We start from the raw sequence: 17736 nt of genomic DNA, 5'->3' as shown, positions 1-17736 counted from the left end.
GGGAGGGAGGGAGGAAGGAAATCAGTCAATTTAATGAAAGAGGATTATTTAAATGTATTTTTGTAGCAAAAAGTACCCTTATCAGCACTCTATAAATTAAGGCACAGTATCTCACAGTCCTAGGTTGAAATTTTGTAAGAGCAAATTACTAAGAATAATGAATACTTCCAGGAATTTTCAACACATAATACTCTGTGATCAGTCCAAGAAAGCAATATGTATTATTTGCTTTGTGGGAGAATAAATACTCTGAAATAATGGACACAAATCTATTTAAACATAATAGTTATCATATTTCAATTTATTTCCAAGTAAATTGGTTGTTACATGCTGAGTTAGTACAAAGAATTATAAAAAGATAATTAAATGCATTGAAAAATATAAAAAATAAGTGCAGCGTATAAGACTACATGATTTTTAACTAAAAATCTTTGGATTGTGAAAGTACCACTTAACTCTCTATTTGAAATCTGGCAACAAACTCACTGCCAAATAGCATATTCCATATTGAATTAGATCGTCATCCCCCAGAATACAGAATGTGCATTTCTAAGGCATCTGTGTGTTCAGCAACATCCTAATGTATTTTTGTAACCACTAAATGTCAAGCATTATCCATACAGGGTATTAACACATTAATGTTTGCATTTAAAAAGAAAGATCTCTTTCCTCATTACATTACGCATTTATAGAATACATATCTGTCAAATAAATTACTGCAGAGTAGTTCAAGCTAAACTTTATAACACTTGAATCATATAATCGGGGGCAAATAACCTTTAAAATGAAAGACAAATGGTGAAATTTAAGGGCATTTAATTTGCATAAATGTAATGTTAACAGTCTTCCTGGTTACATATTTTATGCTTAATTTATATATGTCACTTTGTTAGGTCCTTAACACTCATAGGTCAGTTTTAATTTTTTCCGATTTTATGTTACCATAATAAGTATTATGGAAGTAGTTAAGCATATATAAAAATAAGGTGATCTCATAAAAATAATTCAGTGTTACTCTAGAAATATTCTTGCATTAGGACCATACTGTAGTTTTTGTGGTGTTGTTGCCTACTTTAAAATGAACATTTATGTTTTAGAATCTTATACTTTTAACATCATATTCTGCTCCTGTACTCTTGGAATAGTCCTAGGGACTCCTGCCGGGCCAAAAGTTGTCATGGCTCTGGTGTGCTGGAGAAGCCTTAGGACAAAGGACTTTATAAGGTGCATGGTTTGATCTTTTATTTTGAGGACAGCATTAACATTTGACACCCAAGTTACTGGCTTTAAATGTTATATCCATTAAACTTCTACTACAAATACTGAGATGCATTCAAATGCAACTGCTCAGACAATACTGTGTCAGCTTTAGCAATAAAATAGAAGAACTCATCCATCAATAACTATAAAAACTTTAATGTCATCCACGGTCTATAATCTAACAAATCAGAAAATGCTTGCAATACATGAATTCAGTTATGTCCCAAGGTTGCATAGCAAAATATCAATTTATACATAGAAAAATGTATTTTCTTTTTTTTCCTTTCTTTGACTCATGTTTATTTTTCAGGGGATTAGAGACGGTGAATATTACCACCATCCACCACTGGAATAATTTGATTGGACTAAGCAGGGAAAAGTTCTCTCTAAGGAAATTTTACCTCCATTCGTCACTTCCACCTTTCCCTGGGGTAGTATTTACTGGGAATGTGAGTTGGCCCACTCACTTTAATCCAAATTACTGATGAAGAGATTGAGGATATAATTTTAGAACAAAAACTATTCTTGGTAGTTTGTCTAAATCAAAATTGAAATGGCTTGGTAAGTTATGAGAATTTGAAACAATATTCCCCTTTCACTTTATTATTATCATGTCCTACCTAGGATTTAATGTTAAAATTTAGGACCACATGGATGTTTCCCACACAATTGCTAAAGACCATTACAATCCATCATTTGTCAGGCACTATAATTTGTTCTTATAGATGCCAGTGAAAGCTCCTCATAACTGGTCTTTTCACTTGATTTTCAATCTGTTTCTTAAACTCACTTTAAGGTACCTTGCTTTTTTCTTACACTGGCAGTTAAAAGGCCATTAAGGCTGAAGCATAATTATGTATCCATGACTATCTTTGAAAGGAAGATTTCTTCTTACGCAAATCAATTTACCACATAAAAAAGTGAAACTCGGTGTCCAGTTCACCCTGGCCTTGTTGTGTTTGTCAGTTTGGTGGGCTTCCAGATAATTACAACCAAGCGCTCTTCTAGCAAAAGAAAAAGAAAAATAGACTACAGAAATCTATCTATCTACATGGATACAGACAGATAAACATAGGATATTATATTGACTGTCTGTCTCTAATAAGAAAGTCTAAAAAACTACTATAGTTAAACTTACACTGGAATAGCTTCATGCTATTCAATGTATATTCTTATTGAAAAATCATATTAGTGAAAAGATATAAAATGTGCAATTTCCACATTTTCTGGCTCCAGCAAACAAAGCCTCTTATTTGGTGGAAATATGAAAATTAGAGCTATCAGGTCTGATAATCCCAAGCACTTCCAATAGTCACAGCAAAACAAACTAATGTCAACAACTTGGTTTTATTGAGATGCCAATATTCTTCTGATTATGAAAACATTCCTGAATACTTCAGGAATTAATAATTATATGGAAGAGTATGGAGGGCAATAGTTTCTAGCTTGCCATTTGTTTTTGTTTACTTTCTGTGACTTTCACATCTTATTTTATAAAGTAATATTTAGCCTTATTGATGTATAAATGGTTTTTGGTAGTTGGTAAAATTTCCTTAGAATTTTACTCTGCTTAGTCCAATCAAATTTGCTAAGTTGTTTTTATGTGTTAGCTACAGATGATCCTGAAGTTTTACAAATGGCTTATAAATGTTCCAATTATCTTATGACAAAAGTATTTCTCCATTTCACGATCAATTTACAGCAAAACAATTAAAACAATACAAAATTCTGTGGGAAAGGAAATAAAATTATGTTTACACTTCAGTACACTAAAACTAAATACATACCAATTTTTATAGAAAATAAGTAAGTGAATCTGCTTATTAACAAATATTAGGAAAAAATGGAGATTCTTAGCCACAGCTATGCAGTTACTAAGTCATATCATACTTAGTGTAGCAGAGGTCACCTGTAGGATCTAAACAACAAAATGTTGTGCAAAATGCCGGCATAGGGCCTCTGTGGAGCAGTTGCTGAAGATAAAAGCTATGCTGCAGCCAAAGGATCTCAGACTTCACTTTGGTCACTGAGTTTGCCCAAGTTCTGAAATAGAAGAAATAAGCATATGTCCCTTACTCAGCTCTTAAATTGGTACAGCGGTAAAAGTGCAGCAGTAACTGAAGCAAGCCGCCCAGCCAATCTAAGAAAACGAAAATTCTATGCAGCGTCAGAGTATAGCCAGTTAAAGTTCCAGGTCCAGGGTCAGATTTCTGATTTTGAAACCAGCTCTACCACTTACAAATGGTGTAGTTTTTCTGGGCCAGTTTCCACATTTTAAAAACTGTATTAAATAATAATATCTATCTATAAGGTTATGACAGATTTTGTTAATATAGGTGAAGCCTTCAAAATATTCCTGCAACACAGTGAGCACTAAATACATGTTAGGTATATAATAATGATAATAATAATAACAGTGCTATTATTATTATTATTTGGTAAATACATACTGTTCTGATTGTATATAATAGGGATGACTCTGGGAGGCACCAAATGTTCTAGGGATGAGGAAAGGCAAAACAATTGAAGTCATAGAAAAATTGCAAGAAATCAAAGTTCTAGGCAGCTATAAAACTAAATTACAAATCCCAGTATTAATAAGGTAACTTTGGCATTTCAGATTAACTGAACACTAGGTTCTGCAAAAATGTTTTCAAAGATGGCAATATAAGCTTAGAAGCTAAGGGTATATCAGAGCAGAAGGGGGAAAAAAAACCTAAAAGGCTATATTTAGATTTTTAGTATTTAGGAGAGGTGGATTCAAATTTCCAAGACAATGGATAGTGAAAGAAACATTTATTTTACCAGCAATTGATAAGCAGTTACCAAATCCTCTGAGCAGTAACACTGAAGATCCAAAAAGCAACTGTTCATAACTGCCCCCCCCAGATGGAAACATTCCTTTACTTGTAGCAGAGGACTCTGAGGTGGGTGGTGACCAAGATTTTAATATCTTTTAGATGCCCATGGGGAATTAAGCTAAACTAAAAAACACAAGGCCCTTTATTCTAGATTCTAATTTTTCTTTTAACTCCCACATGCAACTAGATCAACTCACCTTATTTGAATGGATGTTACTTATTGCAGCAGATACAGATTCAAAAAAAATTGGTTTATCTGAATCTAGATTTCCATAATACTGCATTGCTTTTATCAAGGAAGCTACAATAAAGCACAGGAAATGTAAGGACATAGGGAGTGCACGTTTCATGGACACATGGGGAAGCAGAAGGATAGTGTTCCAACTTAGCCACAGACCCTCTCTTACCTGTGCAATGAGTGAGCAATACATCCACACTCCTGTCCTTACAATCCATGTAAACCTGGAAGTATTAAAACAGTATACCCACAATTAATTGGGGATAGCTAGCAGTAAGGAGTAAGTCTTCAGAAAAAATAAGACTTTCTAAGGGGGGAAAAAGAAGCCATTGTTTATGAAGTCAAACCGCCAGAGGGAGGCATTGTTACACAGTCAGGCATAACCCGGCGGGCCCCTGAAAGACAGATTAATACAGCAGGGCATTTAACCTTTACTGCACCTAAATTTGGCTGCTTACATTTTCTACTTCAATTAATAAAAACAAAAACATTACCTTTCCTTCCCCACAAGAATAATATAAAATTATTCTCAGCCTCTATTTTTGGAAGTCAAAGACCCATTTGTGAAAGTGATGAAAGCTGTGGACTTTCTGCTCACTTGAAAATTTTACAATAAATAACTTGAGCACATTCACAGGCTCTATAAATCCCTCCACAGATAGTAAATTGAGAACCTCACTGCAATTCAAGCCAAGTCTGATAGCCCAGCTTCCATTCTGAAAGGTCTGTCAACATGAGATGTCCTAACCAAATTTGTGTGGCACACTTTAGAGCCTTTCCTCTTTGAAGTTGTAGGGATTCTCAAGTAGAAACAACTTATTAAAGGCTCTGGATCTTAAATTCACGTGGACCAAACTCACCAGTCCAAGAAGTTCAGTGAAAATAAATGTCGACGTTTTAATGACAGTAGGATAGATTCGGTTATATAATGGTGGTGTATCTTACATCTAAAGTTAGAAAGTTGCATTTACAGTGTATTCTAAGAGTGCATGTGACACAGACAAACTTGCCCTCATTCTTCCTGCAGGAAGCAATTCTAAGTGAGAAGAGTAGTGAAATAAGAGGAGATACAGCCCTCTGAGCCTAAATGAGCAAACTAACAAAAAGCAGACAGTCTGGGTCTTTGCCACTGACTGAATGGCTCCAGGTTTGTAAGTTAAAATGATTAATTCAAGGTGACCTCATAGTGTTTGACTTTGTGTTAAGCTCAATGAAGCACAAACACATAGCTACGGGTGGTTTGTTGATGTTGATAAACATAATCTCCAGTTCATTGACCTTTCCAGTGTCCCAAGTAAAAGAATAAGAAGAAGTCACCTCACTTCTTCTTTTTCTTTTTTTTTACCTCACTTCTTTTAACCTACAACTCCCAGAAGAATGTCCCTTATGTGAAAGTGACCAGGAAAACAATCCAGGGAGTGTTCGGAAGCGTGAAGACATGCATGGCTGAAGAGTCCCTGGAGCCCTTTCCTGTGAGCCCTCCTCCAAGGTGGCTGGAACTAAGAAATAGCACTAGTTGCAATGATGTTATTTGTACCTTAAGAAATGACTCATTTCTAATGAGAGAAAAATAATAGAAGCTAGAATGATGGCATACTTACTATAACAACTGCTAGACACTCGGTTAGGTTCTTTATATGCAATCCATCATTTAAGCCTCACAACAACTTGATGAAGTGCGTATTTCTACTTTCAGTTTATAGGAAAGAAACAAATACTTGAGCCCAGATCACAGAGCTAGTACACAGCTAATATCTGGATCAAAGGTTTGTCTGTCTTTAAAGCCTGTGTTCTTAATATATATCATAAGGTTTTATAACTATGATGAAATAAACAAAACAGTAATAAGGAAATGAAAAAGAGCAAACTTTTACAAAGCTGATTTTGTATATAGAGATGAAAAACACCTAGTTAAGGGCAAATGTTACTGTCTGCTAATTTTATTTTATTATTTTTTTTTTGAGACAGTCTCACTTTATTGCCCTCGGTAGAGTGCCGTGTCATCACCGTTCATAGCAACCTTCATCTCTTGGGCTTAGATGATTCTCTTGCCTCAGCCTCCTGAGTAGCTGGGACTACAGGTGCTCACCACAATGCCTGGCTATTTTTTTTTTTGTTGCAGTGGGGCCAGGTCCAGGTTCAAACCCGCCATCCTCGGTATATGGGGCCAGCACCCTATTCACTGAGCCACAGGTGCTGCCCAATGTCTGCTAATTTTAAAATAAATTTCATCAGTTAATTTATTACATTATTCCACTGTATATAATTATAAAACCACTAAGATAAATGAAAAAAAAAAGTTTTCTTTTAAAAAGTCCAAGCATGCTTAGATTCCTCTCAATTTTCAACCTGAGATGCTAAGCTTAATGGGAGTACATAACCCAGTTCCCCTTCTTTATTAATTCTAAGTCCTCTCTGTAATTAAAGTGGGTAGCTAATAATTTCAGAAATTAATTTACAATGCAATTGAACAAAATATATACATACTTCCCTTTCTTAGTAAAAGGATAATTTCAGTTCAAGGTTTCTGAAACTATGACCTCAGACCCCTGGGTCAGAATCACCTGTGGGCATTTAAAATGAGGATCCTGGACCACAGCCAAGACCCAGAAGGCTGCATTGTCAACAAGTGCCCCACGTGACCTTCAAGCACACAGTTTAAGAGACTCTTTTAGACCTTACCAACACAGGACCAACATAGAGTTAAGTTAAAATGCCAAACACGAGAAGCCCTCCTACAGAGGAGGAGCTGTGTGTTCACAATTTAGGTTTAGTTGGAAAATGTGAAGTATACAGGTTGAATTTTATGTTCAACTGTGCAAAGCTTTAATAGTTAACAACAAGAAAATAAATATGGGGGAAAGAACAACTTGCCAAAAATACCCACCAGATTTTAGGCCTATGATATCTAAAGTTCAATTGTTATCATTAATTTTTTTCTAAATATCTGCTAATTCTGAATCAAAATAAGCCCCTCATTTTTATAAAATGAACAAACTGAGACCAGACAAGTGAGATGATTTCCCCAGCTAACACGGCAGAGCTGAGACTCTCCTAAGATTTTCACATACTAAGCAGTTTCCCTCCGTAGTCTCCCTCCCTCATCTTCATAGGGAACCAATATTAAAGCTGACCTTTATACTATCTTGAGTTTAAAAGGTTGGACGTATCAAAGTAAATTTAAAATACAAATGAATAGGAACACATGGTATGCAACACCACAAGAAAACAATCGAAATTCCTTTACAAGGCTACTGATTGGAAGTTTTTAAAAGTCAATGTCTAATTTCCACTTCTGGCCATGATGAGTCCCATCCTCCACAAAGAACCACACAAACAGGACAAAAATATATAACTGTATTTGGACAATGGGCATCAGACAGCAAAGAACTAAGTTCCTTGAGAAAAGGAGTGTAAAGGAAATTAGTAAAATTTTAAAAATCTCATGCTTAGAGATAAAAACAGGCCAGCCCTCTAATCATCTCGCCTTTCAGCCACAAAGTAGCATCTGGCCATGGCAGGGTGAGGGGACCCAAGCAAAATCCAACAGCTTCACTGAGCTGAGCAGATGAATTGGAGCTCAAGGGTTAGATGGGTGAGATTTGTGGAAGTGAGTGGTAGAAAGGAGGGAGATATGCAGAGAAAGAACTCCAAAAATTTTAATGGAGTTTTGATTAAGTCTGTGGCTGAATACCAAGTCTTAGGTAAGACTCTAACAGTGGTTCTCCACCTTCCTAATGCCGCAACACTTTAATACAGTTCCTCATGTTGTGCTGACCCCCAACCATAAAATTATTTTCGTTGCTACTTCGTAACTGTAATTTTGCTACTGCTATCAATTTTAATGTAAATATCTGATATGCAGGCTATATTTTCATTGTTACAAAGGGATCATGACCCACAGGTTGAGAGCTGCTGCCTCTAGGAAGTTAAGGTAAGAAAACTTCTCGGGGTCAGTACCCAAAGATTAGGTGAGCTGAGTCATGCACAGAAGCTGGTGGAAGACTGAGGACATAGGGGAACAGACACTTCCCCACCTTATCTCCAATGTAGGGCACTGAGGAAGAGAAGAGAAGGAAGTAAGAACAAGGGCAGGGGTGGCTGAGGTGCCTCATGCCTGTAATCCCAGCACCTCCAGAGGCCGAGGTGGGAGAACTGTTTGAGACAAGGAGTTTGAGACCAGCCTAGGCAATACAGTGAAACTCTGTCTCTACAAACAAATAGAAACATCATGTGGCTGAGGCGGCGCAGGCCTATATTTCCTACTGGGGGTGGGGTGGGGAGGAGTGCTGAGGCAGAAAAAAATATCCTAGAAGTATCTGAGTTTTCCTGGTTTGACAAAATTAGGTTTCCTTACATCTGTGGGAATGGGGTTTGTGAACTCTGTCAGTTTTAAAGATGTAAACCAAGTTTTATTGCTTGTACTCCTGGATCGATTGTGGAGAGAGAAGAAGGCGCCATTACCCATGAAAACAGAGAAAAGCCCCTGTAATGGGCACCATTGGAGAGACCAGGAGTTGTATTGAACAAAATTGTATCTGGCCATGGTGGGGCAGAAAACCTCCTGCCATTGCCAAGGCACTTGCTCGTGCTGGCAGGAGTTCTTCTCTTCCATGCTTTACAAGGAGCCTTCTAAGCTGACTGCCCAGTGGTTCACTGTGACCATTACATCTCAAGTTTACCTTCTGTTGTCTCTGACTACCCCATGTGAGTACCCCCACTGTGCACACACACACTCCCCTAGAAGCTTGATGGAGTCCCCTGAATGCAAATCTATACTGAGGCATGAAGTCCTGTGTCTTTGTGGAGGACGGGATGAGACCAGCATAGCAACAAGCAGGCTCAAGACTCTGAGAAACAGGTGAAAACCCTTGTTACTGAGAAGAAGTTGGGGAATCAGTTCAAACACCAGCTGTGCAAATACCTCAACAAGCATGGAGACCCCAGAATAGTCAAAAAAGGTCAAGCCGCTGCAATCCAGGATTAAAGAACACTTCTCAAGAGGGCAGGACTGTGGTGCTTCTTCTGCAGGAGAAACAGACATGAATGAGGAAACACTCTTAGAGATTTCTGCTGCTGACTTTGAACAATAGTAAAATTAATAATGGCCTGTGTTTAATAACACTAATTTGAACAGTGTTTTAATTTTTGCATGTTTAATAATTTATTATTTCTGATCTTTTGAGTTTTTATAATATATTATAATGGAGTTCTATATCTAACTTTGTACGCATAAATCTAACTCCATTATATATATTTATATTACATAAATAAATACGTAAGAATAAATCTAACTCCATTATATATGTATACTATATATATGGCAGTTACATACATATATATAATAGAGTTAGATTTATTTGTACAAAGTTAGATACAAAATATTTTAGTAAGAATATTCATATTTATATTTACATGGTATACAATGTATACCAACATGAATAGCATGTTGGTAGCCTGAAACCAGTCATGGCAGAAACATTTACACTATGGAAATTGGCAAATGCTACAAATCAATACTTCCTGACCCCACCCCATGTTCCCCACTTCAAGAATTGTTTATTAAAGATTTACACATGTCTGCTTCAAGGTGAGTACTCTTATTAAACATAAAGAAAATAACCAGTAATTGTTAACAATATAATGGCTCTTGTTAAATGAATTATTTAAAGCACTGACACCTTGGGAATAGATCTCAAAAGGACAATGATGACACAATTTGATATAAAAAAATAGTCCTTTTCATCTACTTATACAGTATTGTTCTTACCAAATGACATGTTTCATAAAATAATACATATTTCAAAATACGATACAATATAAAATCATTTATCCAAATTTTTTATAGAAACACTTATCATTAATATTGAACCTAAAAATTAAAATTTAATGATTTGAGATCTTCAAGTCTTATTCTTTATTTACTATAAAACATAATAGTAATAACTATAAAAGAGGCTTGATAAAAAGAAACTATAGTCTAAGAGAATATTAGCATTATTTTTAGAAAATCTGTTAATGCATTTATTTTCCTGAAAGATACCCCATAAATTATTATCTTTAACTGTATGACATGACTTCTATCATCCCTTCCCATAGCCAGGAAAACATGGCTAATCAATGATGGTACTTTTTACCATTGAGGTCGAACAAGATCTTACAATGTTTATCAACACGGTGCTTCAGGAAGCCACTAATAATTGATCAGAAACGTATTTGTCATTCCAAACTTAAAAATATTACAGTGGAAAACAATCTGTGCATATGGTCTTTAGAGATACTGACAAATGCATTTAAATGACAAAAAAATGATTAAAAAGGTATGGAAAATTCTTTAAGAAATAAAGTTTTGTTTTTCTTTTTCTATCCATGTTTTTTTTTCTTTTTCTATTTATTTCACTTCTAAACTGTACTTGCCATTCCCTTTATTCTCTTGTACTTATTTCATAATTTAAGTGATGACAGATTATTAACCGTGAAAATGTTTGGGTTCCATCAATAGTGATATAAAATTTTCCCTTCCATTTTTTCAGTATGTTCAGGCCATTATTTGTCTTTTCCTTTTTATGCCCAAGTTTACTATTTATTATTCTTTTAATCAAAACACGTATATATTTTCTGACCATCCAAAATAAAACAAAATAAAATAAAACAAAACAAAACACTCATGCCATGTAGTTGTGGATAATAATTTATGGAAGCTATTTAAAGAGAAGCAATGCAGGATTTCTTTTCTAAATTAAAAAAAAAAAAAAAAAAAAAAACCCTAATGGTGAAGTTACAAATTCGCTTCAAAGAAAATTTAAATATCATCTGCATTTCTGAAATTTTTCTCAAAAAAATCTTCCTTTACACAGTATCCTTTCAGTTCTGACACTCTACTAATTTTACAGCTATAACCTTGTATTCTAAGCTTCTGAGTAAATCTTCCTGAGCAATAAAAGTCACATCATCCTAGAAAAGAGTAAAGTGAATGCACAGCTAATAACCTGCCCTGAGCAAAATGAGGTAAGATTGGAGCATGTGCAAAGGAGACGACTAATGTATACCCATGTGGGATATGGTAAATGATGAGCTTTATCTACAAAAAACATTTCAGTAAGAAAATTAACCATCAGGTGTGGGTGGGCAATTAACTCCAGACCGTGGAAGCCAGTTCTCTCCTGTGGAATACTCATTAACTCCTTTAATTAAAAAGTATTTGTAGTTGCATAATTTAGGAGTGCTTTTCATATACTTCAAAAGATTCTTGACAGCCTGCAAGTCATTCATAATTTTGTTAAAATATTTTTGTTGATATCAACCTTTAAGAAGTAAATTCACATCTCAAATTACTCAAGAATGTAAAGAGATAAAAAACATTTAGGACAAACTACAATACCACCTTGTAAAACATGTGCATGTATTACTGGCATGTCATTTCTTCATTCATTCATTCATTCATTCATTCATTCAATCTGTCAGTTAATCTACATGTGCTGAGCCTACTCTGAGCACTGTCCCAGCTGAGAGTAAATGCGTGGTGAACAAGAAGATGATGATTATGGGTTTGCCTTTAATAGACCCATACTCAAGTAAAGAAATTAATCAGCTGAACAAGTAATCTGGTGTTGAGGGCCAGAAAAGATGTGCAGAAAGTGCTAAGGAGGCATGGGAAATGTGATGTGATACCAGAACAATGGTCGCTCAAAGATGTACACATCTTAATCCACAGAACCCACCAATGTGTTGCCTTACATGGCAAAACAAACTTTGTAGATTTGATTAAATTAAAGATGCTGGGACAGGGGAGTTAGTCTAGATTTCCCAGGTGGCTTCAATATGATCATAAGGAGACAGGGGGTTCGGTTCGGAGTCAAAGAAGATGTGATGACAGAAGAAGAGGTCAGAGAGAGATTTGAAGAGGCCACACTGCTGTCTTAGAAACAGAGGCAGGGCCCATAAATTAAAGAACACAAATGTCCTCCAGAAATCAGAAAAGGCACCAAGAAAATGATGCTCCTCTAGAGCTCCCAGAAGGAATACAGCCTTACCAAAACCTTGATTTTATGTCCAGACTCATTTCAGACTTCTTTTATCCAAAACTATAAAGTAATAAATGTGTGTGTTTGAAGTCACTAAGTCTGTGGCAACGTACTCCAGCAATGTTAGGAAACACGTGGGTTGCTGACTGGGGTAGTAGGAAGGAGGAGGTAAGGACTGGAGCTTTTTTAGACTTCAAGGTCCATGATGGCAGAAATCACATCTACCTTCTTTATCCTTGAATATATAGCCTCTATTATTATGCCCGGGATTCATTAGATGTTCCAAACATATCAGTGAACAAGAACATGATCTAATGCAGGAATAAAAGGAAGAATGTGATGTGTGAGCTGAGACCTGATGATTACAAGTAGATGAGTAGGAGGTAAAGCTGGACCTGGCAAATCGCACAGCTAAGAGAGACCTCTCTAGGATGTCTCTTGGCATAAATAGACAAAAGTGTTTCTGGGACATAAATTTCTGAACATGATAGTGGAAAATTTCTCTGTAGATTGAGCGATTTTTATTTTCATTAAGAGAAATACCATGATTTCCATTGTATAATTTATGTAGTTTATATATATATACATATATATTTTGACTCTTCAATCACGTATGCGCTCAACTACAAGTCTTCCCCTTCTGAAGAGATTGTTGACGAGGGGAATTTTAATTCTCTCCCATGTTATGCAGTCATTCAGTTTATGTCTCCTGTGCTTTGAATGTATCCTGGATGATCCCCTCATTAACTTAAATGCACCATCCTCCCATCTAAACTCATCTTTCCTTTTAGCCACTTTTGTTGGTTCCCTATTACTTCCAGTCTGAGCGTTTCAGAGGTTCAGAATCATTATTTTTCTTGTCCTCTCCCTTTCTTCAACAAATAAACAGTCCCAGCTTGTGTTCATTACATTGCTGAAATCTCTTTTGAGCACATCGTCTCCATTTCCATGACCTGGCAGTCAAAGAAGAGGAAGATAGAGACTTCACCTCCTCTCTGTAGATTATCACCACCCTTTCTGGCTTATCTCCTGACAGACCACATCCATCCCAGTCCTCCTGTATAGCTTTAAGTATTCTTGTAGCTGAAGGTGGTGAAGCCCGTGCTGCACTTGACTGTATATTCCCTTGCATAGATCTAGTTGACTTTCTTTCTACCTAACAAGATTAAGAAGGACTGTGTGTCCCTCAGTTTATTTTACTTCTTCTCTATTAACCCTGAAATAAAGTATAAGATTAGGATAGAGGAAAGGAGAGATAATTCTAGTCACGAAGATCCAAATAAAGGATGAGACCCAGGGATGAAAAGGTTAGATATTAGGGCCATGCATTGATTTCTGTGGCTGGGAAGGAGCATTTGTATAATGTGTGGTAAAGGAAAAGCAATTGAAAATGATAAGGTGCCACTCTGGGAAGAAGGGACTTGATCCTCAAAAGGAAACCATTATAATCTATGAAGCATGGAGGGTGGGGAGAGGTGAGAGTACCACTACATTATGAAATAGAATAAAGCTGGGATGGTAGCTAGATCTCAGCTGGATGTCAGCTCCAGCCATTTTTAAGTAGCTTCTTCATGTACCATGTTGAGATGATTCAGAGGTTACTTTGGCTCAATGGAAAAAGTTCCATGCCCTAGTATTCTGCCTGGCATGAGCACATAAACCAGGTATTTTCTATCTACAGAATAAAACAAAGAAAGTCACATAGCAGGAAAAAATTGCAAAAGTTATACTCATTCATTTTGAACATGATTACATACAGAATCAAAGCCACAGAAGTGAAAGTGTAAAGATAAGGAAACCAAGAGTTGTAGGTTTTAGTAACTGAGATGTGAAATGAAGAACGAGAGCGGTAGACGTCACCTCAGCCTGGAAAGCCCCAGGAGGTAGAGCAGGATGGTGTTAATGAGCAAGAGAGAAGACAGAAGAGGACAAGGATGCTTTGGAGAGTCAGGAGAGGGGAGAGGAGGAGCATATCAGAAAAAATTCTCTGATCAACTAAATCTGACTATAATAAAAGGGCCACTGGGTACCAAAAAATGTCACCAGAACTCAGTAAAAATATAGCTGCCTACCCATCAGCTACTGTTCTGTGTAAAGTGGGTTTAGTCTAGGGAGGCAGAGGCAAAAACTCTCTTAAGAATATTTCTCAGTTTACCAGGAGAGTAGGGTATTCAAGAAGTTAAATAAGTACTATAGTGACAGTATTATTTAAGTGTTCTTTGAGAACACAAGGTAGGAGAAAGTATATTTGCCACAATACGTTAGAAAAGACCAGAAAAGCTAACATATGAGGTAGATACATGTTGATATGGGTCGATGCAATTAATTCATATATTTATATTCTATTCTATCATTTATGTCATACATTTAGAATATATTACATGCTATAATTTAACATATATTTCCAGTTTTGGATGAATTATAAACAATGCTTCTATGAAGACTCTTGCAAGTGTTTCCAGATACAACTATTAAGAGATTCTTTGTTTATTGTTTTTAGAAATGCAAAAATAAACGTAACTCAGCTTTTCCTTTATTTGTAAGTTTATACAAATGAAATTGGAATTTTATAGTGTTTTCCTTTGTCTTTCTGTTTTTCCTCAATATTTATAATGTATGTTCAATTTTTGTTATTATACAAATATACCATATAATTGGTGAATACTCAATTATATACATGTACTACAGTTTATGTGTACTTGCTGTGTTGGTTGGACATATGAGTTGTTTCCTTGGATAGTTATAAATAATATTTTTGTGAACATTTTTGTTCATGTACCTTGCTGCACATGAACTATCGTTTCTAGGAGCAGAATTACTAGTCATAAGATATGTGTATCTACAACTTTATAAGGTAATTCCAAACTGTTTTCCAAGGTAGTTTTAAGGGTTGTAATCTAAAAAATCCAAAATCCGAAATGCTCTAATATCAAAAGCCTTTTGAATACCACCATGACACCACAAGTCACCCTGAAGGCATTATTTTTTTCACTGTATTAATAATGGTGTGTCACATTTACCATTATGTGTGAAGAAGTGTAGGAACACTACTGCTTAGTGACAGCATACAAACCCAGGATCAGGATGACTGTCCACACAGTGTCTGAGATAATGGCACCTTTGCTTTCCGATGGTTTAATGTATACAAATTTTGTTTCATGAACAAAATTGTTTGAAACATTGTATAAAATTGCCTTCAGATTAATATGTATAAGTGTATATAAAATATTAATGAAGAGGAGGAAGAGATGGAGGGGGAAGAGGAAAGTGGAGAGAAGAGGACGGAGACGAGAGTAAGAGGAAGCAAAGGTGGAAGGGAGAAGGAAGGAGGAAGGAACAGCAGGAGAGAGAGGAGGACGGAGAGGGAGAAAGAAGAAGAGGGAGAAGGAAGGAGGGAAGGAACAGCAGGAGAGAAGGAGGACGGAGAGGGAGAAAGAAGAAGAGGGAGATGGAGAGGAGGGAAGGAACAGCAGGAGAGAGAGGAGACGGAGAGGAGAAAGAAGAAGAGGGGGACGGAGAGGAGGGAAGGAACAGCAGGAGAGAAGGAGGACGGAGGAGGAGAAAGAAGAAGAGGGGACGGAGAGGAGGGAAGGAACAGCAGGAGAGAAGGAGGACGGAGAGGAGAAAGAAGAAGAGGGGGACGGAGAGGAGGAAGGAACAGCAGGAGAAGGACGAGAGGAAGAGAGGAGAGAGAAGACAGCAGAGAGGAGGACGAGAGAGGAAGAGAAGAAAGAGAAGGAAGGAGAAGGACAGCAGAGAGAGGAGGACGAAGAAGAAGAAGGGAGAAGGAGAGGAGGGAAGGAACAGCAGGAGAGAGAGGAGGACGGAGAGGGAGAAAGAAGAAGAGGGGACGGAGAGGAGGGAAGGAACAGCAGAGAAGGAGGACGGAGGAGGAGAAAGAAGAAGAGGAGGACGAGAGGAGGAAGGAACAGCAGGAGAGAGGAGGACGGAGGAGGAGAAAGAAGAAGAGGGAGGAAGGAACTAGAGAGAGGAGGACGAGAGGAGAAGAAGAGGAGATGGAGAGGAGGGAAGGAACAGCAGAGAGAGAGGAGGAGGAGAGGAGAGAAGAAGAAGAGAGGAGAGAGAGAGGACAGAGAGGAAGAAGAGGAAGAGGAGAGGAGGAAGACAGGAGGAGAGAGAGGAGACGGGAGGAGAAGAAGAGAGGGAGACGGAGAGGAGGGAAGGAACAGCAGGAGAGAGAGGACGGAGGAGGAGAAAGAAGAAGAGGGGACGGAGAGGAGGGAAGGAACAGCAGGAGAGAGAGGAGGACGGAGGAGGAGAAAGAAGAAGAGGGGGACGGAGAGAGGGAAGGAACAGCAGAGAGAGAGGAGACGGAGAGAGAAAGAAGAAGAGGGACGGAGAGAGGAAGGAACAGCAGAAGAGAGGAGACGAGAGGAGAAGAAGAGAGGAGGAGAAGAAAGCAGAGGAGACGGAGGAGGAGAAGAGAAGAGACGAGAGAAGAAGAGGAGAGAAGGACGGAGAGAGAAGAAGAGGACGGAGAGAGGAAGGACAGAGGAGGGAGGAGAGAGAGGAAGAACAGAAGGAGAGGAGAGGAGAGGAGGAGAGGACAGAGAGAGGGGAGGAGAGGAGGAGGAAAGAGGGAGAGAGGAGGGACGGAGAGAGAAAGAAGAGAGAGGGACGGAGAGAGGGAAGGAACAGCAGGAGAGAGAAGGAGGACGGAGAGGAGAAAGAAGAAGAGGGGGACGGAGAGGAGGGAAGGAACAGCAGGAGAGAGAGGAGGACGGAGGAGAAAGAAGAAGAGGGGGACGGAGAGGAGGGAAGGAACAGCAGGAGAGAGAAGGAGGACGGAGAGGAGAAAGAAGAAGAGGGGGACGGAGAGGAGGGAAGGAACAGCAGGAGAGAGAGGAGGACGGAGGAGGAGAAAGAAGAAGAGGGAGGACGAGAGGGAAGGAACAGCAGGAGAGAGAGGAGGACGGAGGAGGAGAAAGAAGAAGAGGGAGACGGAGAGGAGGGAAGGAACAGCAGGAGAGAGAGGAGGACGAGGAGGAGAAAGAAGAAGAGGGGGACGGAGAGGAGGGAAGGAACAGCAGGAGAGAGAGGAGGACGGAGAGGAGAAAGAAGAAGAGGGGGACGGAGAGGAGGGAAGGAACAGCAGGAGAGAGAGGAGGACGGAGAGGGAGAAAGAAGAAGAGGGGACGGAGAGGAGGGAAGGAACAGCAGGAGAGAGAGGAGGACGGAGGAGGAGAAAGAAGAAGAGGGAGACGGAGAGGAGGGAAGGAACAGCAGGAGAGAGAGGAGGACGGAGGAGGAGAAAGAAGAAGAGGGGGACGGAGAGGAGGGAAGGAACAGCAGGAGAGAGAGGAGGACGGAGGAGGAGAAAGAAGAAGAGGGG

The 17736-nt window shown here is 38.2% G+C and overlaps 1 protein-coding gene across 1 annotated transcript in view; it reads right to left on the bottom strand.

Moving 5' to 3' along the window:
- Positions 1-272: 272 nt before the first annotated feature.
- SLC26A7 (solute carrier family 26 member 7) overlaps positions 273-17736 on the bottom strand; it is a 152213-nt gene continuing 134749 nt past the window's right edge. Inside the window, exons 15-18 of the mRNA XM_053558910.1 lie at positions 9284-9384; positions 4529-4583; positions 4319-4422; positions 273-3303 (exon numbers count right to left, since the gene is read on the bottom strand). Coding sequence (XP_053414885.1) covers positions 3268-3303; positions 4319-4422; positions 4529-4583; positions 9284-9384 — 296 coding nt within the window. The 3' untranslated portion in view covers positions 273-3267. The remainder of the gene's footprint in view (positions 3304-4318; positions 4423-4528; positions 4584-9283; positions 9385-17736) is intronic.

This window comes from Nycticebus coucang, chromosome 13 (assembly GCF_027406575.1).
Source record: "Nycticebus coucang isolate mNycCou1 chromosome 13, mNycCou1.pri, whole genome shotgun sequence".
Lineage (NCBI taxonomy): Eukaryota > Metazoa > Chordata > Mammalia > Primates > Lorisidae > Nycticebus > Nycticebus coucang.
The sequence above is the reverse complement of the archived record's forward strand: the minus strand, read 5'-3'. Positions and strand labels throughout refer to the sequence as shown.